At 43.8% G+C, this 15663-nt stretch overlaps 1 protein-coding gene across 1 annotated transcript in view; it reads left to right on the top strand.

Annotated features, from left to right (window-relative positions):
• The first annotated feature begins 408 nt into the window (after positions 1-408).
• Positions 409-15663, top strand: part of Ttc39b (tetratricopeptide repeat domain 39B) — a 96569-nt gene continuing 81314 nt past the window's right edge. The window contains exon 1 of the mRNA XM_090330015.1: positions 409-671. Coding sequence (XP_090186141.1) covers positions 630-671 — 42 coding nt within the window. The 5' untranslated portion in view covers positions 409-629. The remainder of the gene's footprint in view (positions 672-15663) is intronic.

Raw genomic sequence — 15663 nt, 5'->3', positions numbered from 1 at the left:
TGAAACGCATGTTCTGGATACAGTATATGGACAAGTGGGGTGTCAGGCATCTCTCAGTGACCTGTGGACCCAAGGTCACACGATCTAGACGAGAGACACAGACTGGCACCAAGCCACGGACCAGGTGGACGCTTCCTTGAGGAAGGAGACTAGGATCTGAGTCAGGTCTGTTCTAACCTGGGCGCGTCCCAGGCGCGTGATTGCTCAGCTCCGCATATCCTGGGAAGAGAGAACTTCCTCCTCTCGGGATCCTTCCCCAGAGGCGAGCCCCACCAGCAGCGTCTAATATGCAAAATGACTCCTCCCACTCGTGGCCGGCTGCAGGGGCGGGGCGAGCGACGAGAACTGTGATTGGCTGCTTCTGTGCCGGCCGCGTGCAGAAGGCGGGACTAAGCCTGCGGGGGCGGGGCTAGCGACGGGGGCAGCCGCCCGGCGTCCTGCTCGGGAAATGGTCGCTGTGCGGGCTCCGCGGCGCCGGGGGCGGGGACAACCTCCTCCCGCGGAGCGCGGGGCCGCCCCCTTCCTCGCTCGCTAGCTCCCCGCACAACCCCTAAGCGGAGAAGACAGAGTCGGTTCGAAGTTCCCGGGTAGGTTTTCGTTCACCTGGCAGCCGCTGGAAGAGGAGGAACATGGCGCTCGTAGGCAACCGAGTGGAACTGGAAGCGGACGAGGTACTGGCGGCGGGGCGTGCGGGGTCCCGGAGGGATGCTGAGTTCTGCGGGGACGGCGAGGTCCCGCCCCACCGCGTCCGGGGGATCCGGGACCCGGGGTCGCCGACCCCAAGGCAAGGACAGGGACTGCGGCGGGGCCACCTGGCCTTGGCAGGTCCACCGCGGGCGAGGCGAAGGGGGTCGGGTTGGCGGACGGGCAGCTCTCCGGGGTGGGGGCGCCGGAGGGACCCCGCGTGGCGGCCCGCGGGACGGGGCGGGCGGCCGGGCGTCCGTGCGTGCTTGCGGACGCGCGCGGAGGACTCGCAGCCGGACGCGGGCCCTCCAGGAATTGGTGCCATCATTCTGGACCGGGCGACCTCGCCTTCTATGGAAGTTTCCTTGTGGCGGGGCGGGAGGGGGGGATACCGGGGTGGGACAGCGGGTGGCCGCCGAGGCTGCCGTGGACTGCGCCGGGTGTCTTCCCGCCTCCTCACCCCTGGCCGGGACCCTTCCCCGACCAGGTCCGCCGCGTCGGTGCTGGAGGGAGGGCAGGGACTTGGAGGAGCGAGCGCGGCCTCGGATGAGTTCATTTTAGGAGTCATTAACCACTTCCTCCCGTGTGTGTGGAGGCCGGCCCGGGTCAGAGCCCGGCGGGGCCCGGCGCTCCGGACCTGTTGCTTTCTCTCTCTGCCGGGGAGAACGCGCCCGTCCCGACGCTTGAAGTTGAGGTTCAGGTTCCCGCGGCCGCCACCACTCCCGACGCCCGCATGCAGCCACCGCCGCTGCCATCTTACCCGACTGGAGGTTTGCAAGTCGCTGCCTGAGAATCAGGCTGGGGTTTCTAGTGATGTAATAGTTAGATGATCTAGAGGAGGCGGGTTAGGATTCCTGACTTAGCTCCTTAATGCCAGGGCACTCCTTGGCGACAGGTCAAAAGCCATGCACGGAATGGGAGCCTGGAGATAAGAACAGAACGAACACGGAGCCGCAGCTCCTGGACGCGGCTTTGCAGAGAGGCACGGTGGACCAGTGAGCTGGATGCAGCTTGCTCCCCCATGCAGATTGTGGGCAACTTCTAAACGACCCGGGAAAGCGGACGAAATAGTGTTTGTAACGACGTCTGTAGTTGACACTGCCTTTTTGGTACGACCTGTTACTGTTTTTTTTTTCTCTCTCTCTTCCATTTCTCTTTCTGTCATCGAGGTCATGACGCTTTTAGAGGGCTTTGGCCAAATCTTCACTTTTTCCCATGAAAGTTATTTTTTTTATGGGTCCATTTGTATATTATATAGACATCTAGGATTCAAGAATCTCTACATTATGTTATTAATTGCTTATTCCAAGGTTGTCCTCAGTGGCCTCCCTGTGCCTGACCATTTGGCTTAACCATATTAAAAATGAGGAAACAAGACTGGTAGTGGCCACTGAATGTGGAGTGAAATGTCAGAATCCTAGTCAGTTTGTAGGGAAAATTTTGCAGTGTCTAGGGCTATGTACTAGGTTCACTGCTGCTATTATTTACTGCGAAATAGGGCTTTACTGAGACAATACGTATAAATTGGAACTGTTCTGGCAAACTAAGACATTTGTACCCCATCTGAATCAGTGCCTAAAGATGAACCAAAGAAAGCCAGGCTCGGTGTCTCACGCCTGTAATCCTAGCTACTTAGGAGCTTGAGATATGAGGATCATTGTTCAAAGCCGGCCTGGGCACAAAAGTCTGAGACTCTTATCTCCAACTAACCACCAGAAAACCAGAAGTGGTGCTGTGGCTCAATGTGGTAGAGCTGAAGAGTTCAGGAACAATACCCAGTCCCAGCCCCACAACCCACAAAAAAACCCAAAAAACCCAAAAAACCAAACCACTCTAGCTCTATGGGGAAGTTAAATTTTAGAGTAACAGACAGTCTGGCACAAGGATTTTTGGCAAATGTATGAATGACTACAAAAGATGTTGCTTCATAACTTCTTAGCTTTTTTTTTTTGGCCAGTCCTGAGCTTGAGCTCAGGGCCTGAGCACTATCCTTGGACTTTCTCAAGGCTAGAGCTAGCAAAGACTGGATCTTGAAGAAGGAACAATTTTGCAGGTCAGAGCAAGGGGGATAAAGTGCAGCTTGGGTAGAAGTTGTGATGAGTGGGAACTGACGCAGCGCAGCTTCACCATGGAAAGGAGAGCTTTGAGGGCTGAGACTAAAAAGTCTGGCTTAGATCATATGATGTAGTGTCTGGATGTCATGCCAGGAGTCTGGGATACATCTCCTAAACATGGACATCCAGAAGGTTTTCAAGAATTATCACATTGTTTATTAATTAATTTTTGTCAGTCCTGGGGCTTGAACTCAGTGCCTGGGCACTGACCTTGGGCTTTCTCAAGGCTTTTAGTGCTTTATCACCTGAGCCACTGCACTACTTCTGGCTTTTTCTGTGTATGTGGTATTGAGGAATTGAACCCAGGGCCTCATGCATGCTAGGTAAGCAGTCTACCACTAGGCCACACTTCTGGCCCCAGATTGTTTATTTTTGTGAGATAAGTTTGGTTACTTTGATGTGGCAGATTGTGGATTGGCAGCTGGTTGCAACAGTATATGTGGGAAGTGATGAGGCTTGAAGTAGAGGGAAGTCTGGGTGGAGTTGGAGGGAAGGGGGCAGTGTTTGAAGGATTGCTTAGTTAGAACATGGAGAGAGGAAGATTTGACTTGGGGACCCATGGTGTAGGGGAGGGTGGAAGAGGTGAGACATGCAGTAGTAATTCAGGTTCTTTATGTAGCAAGGTTGAGTGGCAGTGATGGATGTTGCCTAGGGAAGAGGAGAAAGGGTGAGTCCCATCTCTCTGGGAGGGGTTACAAGCTGGAGGAGACTCTGTGGATGGCTCAGTTTTCTTACTGAAGGAATCTGCGTGGTGACTTATGAGGATATGGATTTGGGCAAAATCAAAGTATTTTTAGTTATTAGATTTCTGATACATGTAGGCTTGTGGAAGAGAAATAATATTAACTCCAGCTCAGGTTAACTTACAGGCCATTTTGCTGAAACATTCTGTCTTGAACTCCAATTCAATCTATTCTTTAAATACTACTTGAATGTTTCTCCCTGTGTTTCTCCACCTTTCCCCTGTCCCTGGGTACCCCCTTTCAAATTGTGTAGCACAGTTTCCTTCCGTAGACAGGTGTCAACTCTTCATTGTGGGAGCTGTCCATGGATCTATTACTAATTATTCACACGCAGATCTGATCTGTAATCTCTGTGAGACTCTTCATCCTTTTCATCTTGCTTTCTGTGAACTGCCTCCAGCTCCTGTCTTAGATAGTGGGCTCAGGCAGTGAAGTCTCCAGGAGTATTTTTATTCTTAGTGCCTGTAATTCTAAGACGTCCTAGGGGAGGAACATTTCTTTTTAAAAATCCCTCCTCTCCTATCCCTGGGCTTACAAGTCTCTGTTCCTGCCTGATGAACTCCATCTCTTCCCAGGTGTGAGCCAGATGTGAGCCAGTCCTGGGGCTTGAATCAGGGCTTAGGTACCATCCTTGGGCATTCTCAAGGCTAGTGCTCTACCACTTGAGCTACAGCACCACTTCTGATTTTTTTGTGTATGTGTGACTGAGGAATGGAATCTGGGTCTTCATGCATGCTACGCTTGTACTCTACCACTAGTACCACTAGGCCAAACTCCTGGGGTTTGAACTCAGGGTCTGGGCACTGCCCTTGGATACTTTTGCTCAAGGGTAGTGCTCTGCCACTTGAGCCACAGCATCACTTCCGGATTTTTCTGATTATGTGGTACCAGGGAATGTAACCTAGGGCTTCGTGCACTCTACCACTAGGCTAGGCTCCTGGCCCCATTTTTTTTTTTTTTTGATATTGCACTTGTAATATTGACATAGGGACAATGTATTTTCAGTATTTCAGTAAAGCAATACATTATATGTACTTGTTGAGTCTCTTGGTAACTAGTAAGAAGTATTTAGTCTGGAAGCAAACACAGTTTCTACCCTAGGTGATGGTCTAGCAGGTAGGAGCAGGAGTATGTTGGGAACCACAGAGGAGCAGTGACAAGATGACAAGATGTGTTTGGAGCACAGACAAGGGCACCTCACTGGGGCAAGTACAGCCAGTGATGGCTTCTTAGATGAGGCCATTTCTCAAAAATTTTGAATCATAATTACTAGATGAATGGAGGTAGCCATGTAGACATGATTAGGGGGAGGGAAACTCTAGATTGTGTGTGAACAATAGAAGAGTAAGCAGCAGGATTACAGGCGCTGCCTTTGGTGACCTATTTGCCTGAAAGGGTAGAGGTGGAGCAGAGGGAGAGAGAGGGAGCATAGATTCACCTTTCCCCTGCCTTTTCCTGCTTTAAGGGCCCTTAGCTGATTGGATGGCACTTGCCTACATGGGTGAGGGCAGGTCTTCCTTAGTCTACTGATTACAAAGTCAATCCTGCCTTCACTGGACCAGGAACAATACTTCAATCTCTAGATAATCTCTTAATCTAGTCAAATTGACACCTAAAAGTGGTCATCTCAGATAAGGAAGGACTTTCTGGAGCGGACTGTAATGTGCCTTTAAGATTGAGCTGTGGAGTTGTGTATATTTAATACTTTAGTTGGCTCTCCAAAAAGAGGATAACCAGGGGAAATAAGATTAAAAGTTGAGAGGCTGGTGGAATTTTGATGTTTTGTTTTGTTTCTTGAATGGCTGTTTTTAGCCCCCTGAAGATTATGTATATGCCAGAATAGCTATATGCTGGCTCGCACATAATGGATAAAATGGAATTTTGACCACTTATTACTAGTCAGTAATATGGACACAAATAGACAACCATGGAATATCCAGGAGAGTTTAGAGCGGTGTACATAGCCCTTTGACCTAAAGAGGAGAAAAGGCAGGTTCTTCTGGGGCAGTCAGCTGAGACTTCAGCATGCAGGTGTGTTCCTGCCAGCAAGGACATAGGAGGTCAGCTCACTTGGCTTAGAGATCAAGTCCTTAGTGATTAGATGTGACTCAGAGCAAGCCTTTAACCCTTCGGGCCTTGGTTTCCTCACAGGCAACACAAAGGTTGAAATTAATAATGTTTGTAGTATTCTTTTCTGCTTTGACACCTGTCATCTATAAGATGACATTTGATCTGTGGCTTCTAGGAGTTGAATTTCAGCGGGTAGGGAGGGAGAAAGGAAGCAGATCACCCTTCCTTTTTCAGGGAGAGGGAGACATAGGGAGGCTGGGCTTGGGCAGGAGTGTGGCAGGAACATGGCAGAGGGTGTGGGGATTTAAGACAGCAGCTAAGGAGACAGCTGACTGTCTTAACTACTGCCTGTGGTCCAGCTAGATTTTTTTTTTCTTTCTGTTTTCTCATTTGGCAGTAAGGGAATCCTCCTGTATTTATTAGAAATTTTTTTTGGTTTTGCTTTAACTTTTTTGAGAAAGGAAACTGTGCTTTTTTGAAATGAGTATCTTTGTCTTCTGCCTGGAATATTCCTGGAATCAAGCAACCCTCCTACCTCAGAGTTGTGGACTGAAGTGACTCTCCCAACTCAGTGTTCTGTCACTGTGCCTGATGGAAGCTTAAGAAAAAAAAAAAAGCAGTGAGATCCTATCCTTTTAGTTTCACTTTCTCCCTTCTCAGTCCTATTTCCCAAGAATAGTATAAAACTAATGACTATAAACCGAGATGTTTTGGGTATGGAGCCAGGCAAGGTCAGACACGTTTGAGTTGAGGAATTCTATAGGCTTATATGTAGTCACATAGACGCTCAAGCTGTGGGATACAGACCTGTGAGAAACATCAGTCAGTGCTGCTGCAATTTTCAGGACTGGTCACCACAGTCTCCCTGAGGCTGTGCTCAGCTTTCTTTCTGTCTCTCTGTCTCTGTCTCTGTCTCTGTCTGCCTCTCTCTCTCTCTCTGCCTGTCTCTGTCTCCTTAGGCCACTGTCTTGTAGTTCTGAGATTTCTGGCACTCTTCAATGCAGGAAGCAGTCAACACTAAGGGATAAAGAAAACAAATCTCAGATTCAGATCAAATGGGCCTGGTCTTTAGAAGGGGGGGCTGACAAGACAGACTGGACAGAATGCAGGAGTCCTGGAGAGAGTGAAGGCTGACTTAAGTCTTCTCTTAGGAGCTTGTGTGTCATCTGCGCCGAACCATTCATCAAGTGCTCATTGACCAAGACCTACCCCCTCCACAGAGCAGTTTTGAGCTTCTGAGGAAACTGAGCAGTCAGCTAGACATAGGGCCTGATTGCTAGCTTGCTGTCAGATCTTGGGCACATTATGTAACTTCTTTGATGCTTGTATTGGTCAAGAGTAAAATCAGATTGCATTTTATAGAGCACCTGGTATAGAAATTAAAGTGGAGTTCTCTTTTCTCTTTAAGGTATTGCCACCACAGCTCATTTTTATAGATTTAATGATGGATCTGCAGTTAATGTTTTAGTGTGGTAAAATATAGTTAATTTTCTGCAGTCCTTTGAGAAGAATAGATGAGGAGGCTGAATACTGCATTAGAGGACCACATGAGGTGCATGCCCCTCCTGCCAGGCCAGTATTATAGGTAAAATGTGATTGGATCACAGCCTTTCCCCTTTGTTTAGGTGTTGCCAGTGGCTACGTTTTCACTATAATGATTCAGTTGAGTAATTGGAACAGATTGTATGGTAGATACTATGTAAATATTTACAGGTCATCTAGAATTTGCTGACCTCTGTACTGGGTGATTTTAAAGGATGTATATGTATGTATGCATGTGTGCATGCATGTATGTATATGAATACATATATGTGTACATATGTATGTATATTATGTGTATATATACATACATAGTAAGATTGTTTATAGTGTGTTGGAAGCCTTATGAATCCAATTTACTTTCTTTTTTTTTAATTTTTTTAAATTGTAATTAGTAAAAGGGTTACATGATATTTGCCAGATAGAAGGTGCATTAATTCACATACATTGATACCCTTTCACATGTCTTGGTACCCATTTCCCTCCCCCCCTACACCCCCCACCCGTCTTGGTTTTCCCCCCTTCCCTATCAAATTTCAAATATCCAAATACAAATAAATTCAATATATCAGATAACAAAGTGAGATACTATACCAATATGAGATAACCAAGGGACAGCAAAGGAGATGAGAGACAACATAGTACATTAAGGACAACAGTCATTCATTATATGGCTTTTGTTTCAATATCCTGGAGGTCCTTTCAATTAGCTTCACATTATATGGCCTTATGTATCAAGATTTTGCTCTATTGCAAATCTCTGCTAGTAGATCCAATTTACTTTCTGTTTTATCAAAAATAAAAGTCTATTTGATACATCCCATGAAATGATATGGTACAGGTTCTGGTATGAAATGGATGTGGGTTTGAATTGCTGCTTCTTGTACAGCTTTGGATAAGTTACTTAAATCTCTCTGTTTCTTCATCTGTAAAATGGAAACAATAGAACATATTTCATAAGGTTGCTGTGAGGATTAAAGTTTAGAGTGCTGGCCATTTGGGGCTCAGTTGTTGGATGTCAGCATTTTTTCTCAACCCTGTACAGATATAGAAAGATAAATAAAGATACCCCACAGCAGGCTTCCTCCTCCAGAGATTCCTGCAGAATAAATGCCCTTTCCTTTCAGATTAATACTCAGGACTCCAGCAGGGTAAATTCTACAAATTTACAGTCTCCACACCTTTCTTTTCCTGAAGGGAGACCCACTTAACACCAAAGAGAATAGTAAACAGAAACTCAAAGGGCCATCTGTTTTGGGCCCATCTTAAAACTCAATAGGGTTAATATTTGCCAGCAAACGAAGTGGCAATGTCAATAATATATTGGAAATGGCATTTGTCCACTGACACAAACACAGTACTGTATCCTCTGATTTCTCTGTACAAGCTGTTTGGCTGGGCAGTCACTTTTCTTATTGGTCAACATCAATGTTTTGGTTTTCATGTCACACTTGTGTGTTATTAGGAGACCGTGCCTTGTAAAGGGCTGTTTTAGCTTTGGTTACTGTATTCTGTTTTATACTGCTGTAGCAGAGTACTGGAAACTGGGTACTTTATGAGGTATAATGATTTATTCCTTACAATTTTATAAGCTTAGAAATTGAAGATGGAAGGGCCACATTTGAGAAAGTCCTTGCTTTGTTCTAACATGGCAGATGGTATCTCATGGTGAGAAAGCATGCGTTGGAGGGAAGAGCTTTTATCTGGCACCTACTCTTAGAATAACTAATTTCCGAGATAACTAACGTAGTCCTATAGTAGTATTGGCATTGACCCATTCCTGAGCGTTCTGACCTCAGGAACTAAGCACCTCTCAATACTGGTGCATGGGGGATTTAGTTTTCAACACATGAACTTTGGGGAACAGCTCGTGTTTGGGGAAATTTCCCAGGATAAGAGGTAAATGTAAAGTTTAAAGGTGAAAAGTAAAGTTTTTCTAGTATAAGACGTAAAAGGAAAAGGAGGTGGCTGTGTGTAGGCACTGGAGAGACTCCTGCTCTTCTCCAAAGCAGTGTGCCACGCCAGACTACTTTTAAATTGCAACTTCATTCTCACCCTGCTTTTTAAAATATACATAGTTATTCCCTGCCCTTGAGGTAAAATATGGTGACCTTACTATGGCAGAGAGGACTTACTTATGTGCCTTCAAGCTTTCATGTGAGAGCTGGTCGCCTCTGCCTCATACCTGTAATCTTAAATACTCAGGAGACTGAGATGTGGATCATGGTTGGAAGCCAACCTGGGCAGACAAAATGAGAGATTGTTTGTCTCCAGTTAACCAGAAAAAACCCAGAACTAGAGATGTGGTTCAAGTGGTAGAGCACTGTCCTTGAACAAAACAGCTAAGCAAGAGCTCTAGGCCCTTAGTTTAAAAAAAAATGCAAAATAAAACAAACCCCTTGAATAGTGGTTTAGTGGTTTTAACCCTGTTAAGATGTGTCTGTAGGTCCTATCACCAACAAGTCTTACTCAGAATTTTGGAGTGAACTCAAAAGTTGCCTACATGGAATTTTTGTTGTTGATTGTTGGGCTTGAACTAAAAGTCTGGGTACTCTCCCTGAGCTCTTTTGCTCAAGACTGTTCTACTACTTTGAGTCACAGCTTCACTTCTGGTTTTCTAGTGGTTAGTTAGTTGTAGCTAGGAGTCTCAGGGACTTTTTTGTTCCTGCTGACTTTAAGCTGCAGTTCTCACATCTCAGCCTGCTGTGTCACTATGATTACAGGTGAGCTACTGGCATCCAGATTTCTAAGCTGCTTGTGGTTCCTGATTTCATCTCCCAGGTAAATGGGCCTTTTCCACTTCCCAGTGCTTTCATCTGCTGTTTTCTTTTTATTCTTCTGCATTCTTTCCCTGTCAGGTACTCACTAGCTGTTTAGCATCTCTGGCTGCCTCAAAGAAGAAATATTCCCCACTTGACATACATGCTGCGGCATCCAATCAGGATGGATACAAACAAGTGCCCCTGGTGTTCAGCAGGAAGCGTGGCCTTTCTTCCCCTGAGAAACAAAGCAGCAAGAAACTCACTGTAATGTTTTATTTATAGTACCATATTTTATCCTATCAGTCAGAGAGAATTTGTCTCCATAATACATTAACATTATCTCAATAGACTAAATGCCAGCTTCACTGAGTTATGATTTACTGTTTACAGTGGTACAAATCTAACCCAGGTTTTGATCCATCCTAGACAAATATTCCACCATTGACCTGTAAGATCTACGTCAGAGTTCACTCTTTTTTTTTTTTTTTTTTTTTTTTGCTGGTCAGGGCTTGGGTGCTATCTCTGAGCCTCTTCATGCTCAAAGCTAGTCTCTACCATTTTGAGCTACAGCATCTCTTCCAGCTTTTTCTGAGTGGCTTATTGGAGATAAGAATCTCATGGACTTTCCTAGCTACAGTCCTCAGATCTCAGCTTCCTGAGTTGCTAGGATTACAGGAATGAGCCAGCAGCACCTGGCCGGAGGTCACTCCTTTTACATGTTCAGTGATTGTTAGTAAATTCATAGTTACATAGCTTGTACCGCAATCGAATTTAAGACATTTTCACCCTTCTGAAAGATTATCTGAGTTGTTCCTCCTCCTCCTTCTCTTCTTCCACTTCCTCCTCCTCCTCTGCCTCTTCCTCCTCCTCTTTTTTCTGCTCCTGCTGCATCTGTTCTGGGGCTTGAACTCAGGGCTTGGGTGGTATTGCTGAGCTTTTTTACCCAAGACTAGTGTTCTATCATTTAAGCCACAGTTCTACTTCCAGCTTTTTGATGGTTGATTGGAGATGAGAATATCTTGGACTTTCAGCATTTTTAACACTTAACATAATTTAAAAATTAAAAAAAATCACCAGGAGAAAATAAAATTTTCCAAGCAAAAAGAAAGATGAGCAACTGCTATATATAGGATGAGGGTAATCGTTAGTAAGCAAGATCAGAAAGCAGAGCAGAGTGCTTTCCTCTGCTGAGACATCATTCCAAAGGTAATTTTGAAATGTTAGTAAATTAGCACTGCCCATTTCACTGGGAAGAAAGCAGGTTGTGTAATTCATATGGATGATGATGCTTTTTCCAGTTTTCTGGTTTATTCTCAGAGGCAGCTGCTATTTATCACAAACATTGCCTTCCCGCTGGAAGGATTCAGGCATTGTTGCATTTCTAAGCCATTCTCATTTACATAAAAGGGACTTTCATTTTATCCTGTTCAAGTAGGACAAAAAAGCCAAATATCAGCTTTTTAAATTTTTTTTTAAAAAAAATTTTTAACAAGCACACCTGAGTTTGAGACTTGTATCCCTTCCAAGCAAGTACTGTGAGAGACAAGAAAGAATTGGGGCAGTTTACAGCTTAGCAGACAGGGATGGGCTTTGGCTGTGAGCCCTCAGGCAAGTTACTCTCCTTAAGCAAAGTCCTTATCAGGCCAATGGAGGTTCTAAGGCTTACCTCTAGGTTGTGGGTAGTAGCCCTGACACTTCTGTCTGAATGTGATATACTGTAAGGATTTAGCTATATCCATTAATTCAGTTAGTAGGTATACATTTTGTTGTTTTAGAAGGACATTCATAGGGCAAGGAATTTGTAGAGCAGCAAAAAATCAACACAGCAAATATTGTAATTAGACAGTTGAATAAACTGGTGTTAAATACTTATCTGCTGATAGCAATTCTAAAATAAGTTGAGAAGAAAAGGTTTTTGTTTTTTATTTTAAAATACAAACAGTGGTAAATGTCCTTTGGGGAAACAGTCTTAAGTCAAGAAAACTAAGGACAGGCCACTTTGAGCCACAATTCTCTCTCTCTCTCTCTCTCTCTCTCTCTCTCTCTCTCTCTCTCTCTCTCTCTTTCTCTCTCACTTTCTCTCTTTCTCTCTCTCATTCTGTAAAAATTATTTATTTATTTATTTCTCCCCCTTTTTATTGTTGTGATAATATATAGAGAATAAGTGCATTACTTCTTGAACATTGATATCACTTCTCATGGTTTTTTTTTTTTTTTTTTTTTTTGGTGGGTCATGGGGCTTGAACTCAGCCTGGGCACTGTCTCTGAGCTCTTTAACTCAAGGCTACCACCCTACCCTTGAGCCAAGCCCCACTTCCTGTTTTCTAGAGGTTAATTGGAGATAAGGGTCTCAGGTCCTTTAGTGCCCCAGCTGGCTTTGAAACTTGATCCTCAGATCTCAGCTTCCTGAGTAGCTAGGATTACAGGTGTGAGCCACCTCGCCTGGCCCCTTCTCATGTTTTTATCCCTCCTTCCTCCCCCCACAACATCTTGTTTTCTCCCCTTCCCTTCTCTATTTCAATTTAAAAAATAATATACAATATACCAGGTAACAAAGTCAGATATAGTAACAACAGGAAATAAACCATAAGGGTAAGAAAAGAGAAGAGAATGACAGTGATTGGCTTTGAACTGTGATCATATCTGAACCTCCTGAGTAGCTAAGATTATAGGTATGATTTTTTTGATAATAGTGTATTTCAGAGATTATTATTAGTTTATTGGTTATAATAATATTTAATTGTTGATCTTTGATGCTATTGAATGAGGGTGTATGGACACTTCATATAAGATGGACAGCTAAATTAATAAATGTTAAATTTGTTCTCAAAAAAAAAAGAACAATAGTCATACAAGATAAAGCTCTTGTTTCCATATCCTAGAATTAATTTCATTTAGTCTCATCCTTTATGATGTTATGTACATAGGTTTTGAGGTATTGTAATTCTCTGCTAGGAGAATCCTGGATGTGTACTAATTATTACAAATGAGGGAAACCATTGAGCCTGTGTTCCTTTGGACCTGGTTTATTTCACTTAATATGATTTTTTCCAAGTTTTTCCATTTCCTTACAAATGGGGCGATATCATTCTTTCTGATGGCAGCATAGAATTCCATTGTGTATAAGTACCACAGCTTCATGATACAATCATCTACTGAGGGGCATCTGGGTTGGTTCCATATCTATGCTATGGTAAATAATGCTGCAGTGAACATCATTGTGCTAGTGGCTTTAGTATGTCCTTATTTCTGGACATTTGGGTAAATGCCAAGGAGTGGAATTGCTGGGTCATAGGGGAGCTCTATGTTTAGTCTTTTGAGGAGCTGCCATACTGCTTTCCAGAGTGGTTGAACGAGTTTACACTCCCACCAACAGTGTAGTAGTCATCCCTCTTGGCCACATCCCTACCATCATCTGTTGTTACTAGATTTCTTGATAATGGCCATTCTAACTGGAGTGAGGTGGAATCTCAAAGTGGTTTTGATTTTCATTTCTTTTATGGCCAGAGATGTGGAACATTTCTTCATGTGTCTATAGGCCATTCTTACTTCCTCTTCAGAGAAGTCTCTCTTTAAGTCTTTAGCCCATCTTTTAATGAGATGTTTGTTTCTTTGAAGATTGGTTTTGGAGTGATTCAATTTTTTTTAGCTGTAGATATATTTTAGATATGAGGCCCTTGTCTGTTGTATGGCTAGTGAAGATCTTCTCCCATTCTGTGGGCTTTCTATTTAACTTACTGTGAGCCACAATTTCTTGACTCATAGGTTGGAGTTGAAGGACAATATGAACACAGCTAATTTGCTACCTGGGAGAGGTGTGAAATACTCACAAAATGAAGATGATTATATTTGATTTTGTCATTGCTACAGAAGTACTGTTTGTCTAACAAATTGCTTATTTAGTATTGATAGCATATGTGCAGGTGCGAGTTTTATTTCTTCTAATACTTTAAGGTAGAAAACACTGAGATTCTTAGAATTCTTTTTTATCTAATTTGAAGCAAACCCTGATACTGCTTTTGTTTTTGTTTCGCCAGTCCTGGGACTTGAACTCAGAGTCTGGGCACTTTCCTTGGTCTTTTTCGAGGCTAACAATCTGCCACTTTAGCCACAGCACTGCTTCTGGCTTTTTCTGTGTATGTCATACTGAGGAATTGAACCCAGGGCTTCACATATGCTAGATAAGCAATCTACCACTAGGCTATCCATGTTCCCAGTCCCTAGTTTGTTAGTTTTTTTTGTTTTTGGTTTTGTTTTTTTTGTGGGTCACAGGACTTGAACTCAGCCTGGGTGCTGTCCCTGAGTTATTCAGCTCAAGGCTACCACCCTACCCTTGAGCTAAACCCCAATTCCCATTTTCTAGAGGTTAATTGGAGATAAGAGTCTCAGGTCCTTTTGAGCCTGGGTTGGCTTTGAACCTTGATCCTCAGATCTCAGCCTCCTGAGCAGCTAGGATTACTGGCATGAGCCACCGCGCCCAGCTTGTTAGTTTTAACAACCAAAGGGACTTTACTGAAGTGTGATGTTCACAAATCTTATCATGGAGCAACTTACATTTGAAATTTCAAAAGTAGGGCTACTAAGTTGTAAATACTTAGTTCTTTTTGCCATCCTTTCTAGTCTATGGATTTCATAGTCTATGAGAGTACATTTGAAGGTTTGCCAGCCTAGATGGGAATTTGTGGTCTATGTTTGGGAAGCAGTATCACAGGGCCGTAGATTGATTAGGCGTGGATATTTTAAAATGAGGAAGCTGTGGCATGTTTAAGTTTGCTAAAAATCTTGAAGTATTCCATTGTGGTAATGGGATGCACCTGCCCTCTTTGTCAGTTCTAGGAGTTTTGAAGGCCTCACAAGCTTTGGAGATTAATAAACTAGGACTCTACAACAACAATTAAAAAATTATCTTACCCTTAAATCTCCCCTTTTCTTTCCTCTTTAACTTGAACTTCCTTTGCCACTGTATCTGCTATCAGATTGTTTTGTGGAGTCTACTTACGGGACACAACACTTTTCCACTTTTCTGTGTCCACTGCCACCTCCTCAGTCCCATACCACTGACTTCTTCTGGAAGTATTGCTGTGTCCTGCCTCCTCCCTGCCCTCTGAGATCTACTCTTCCCTTTGAAGCCCAAATGCTTTTTTTCAGATGTTAATTGCATGTCACTCCCTGCCTACTACTGCTTTTTTTGTGTGACTGTCAATAGTATTTAGAAGAAAACTGGTGCTCTTTCTTGTGATCTCAAGTTTCGCTTTTTACTGAAGTTCTTTCTTTAGCTCATCTCCTCCTCTTCCCCTTCCCCATCCTTTTCTTCTTTATAGCCACTCCCATTCATTTTCCAAATCCTCCCCACACAGTGCTTTTTTTTTTTTTTTTTTTGCATGGGTGCTTCCTGGCCTGGCTGACTCAGAGTTAACTCCTAAACTTCCTGGCCTGGCTGACTCAGAGCTAACTCCTAAACTTCCGGTCCCTCCTTGAGGGTCAAGTCCCTAGGGAGTTTTTTCTTCAGTCCAATCTTTTCTCTAGTGCATGTCTGGTTTGTTTTCTCTTTGCTGTGATCACTATCATCAGTGTGATCATGCGTGTCTATGTCCTTGTCAACTGTTTCATTCTGTCAAATGGCAGTTGTAGGAAACAGTGAACCTTATGGGTAGCATAGGGAAGGGAATTAAGAAGGGAATTAAGGTGCTTTCAAAGTGCATGGAAGGACTGAGGTTCACAGGTTACTTTCAGTCTCATCCAGAGCTGGAC

The sequence above is a fragment of the Megascapheus bottae genome, chromosome 3 (genome assembly GCF_031878675.1).
Source record: "Megascapheus bottae isolate mThoBot1 chromosome 3, mThoBot2.hap1, whole genome shotgun sequence".
NCBI lineage: Eukaryota > Metazoa > Chordata > Mammalia > Rodentia > Geomyidae > Megascapheus > Megascapheus bottae.
This window is presented reverse-complemented; position numbering and strand designations above follow the sequence as displayed.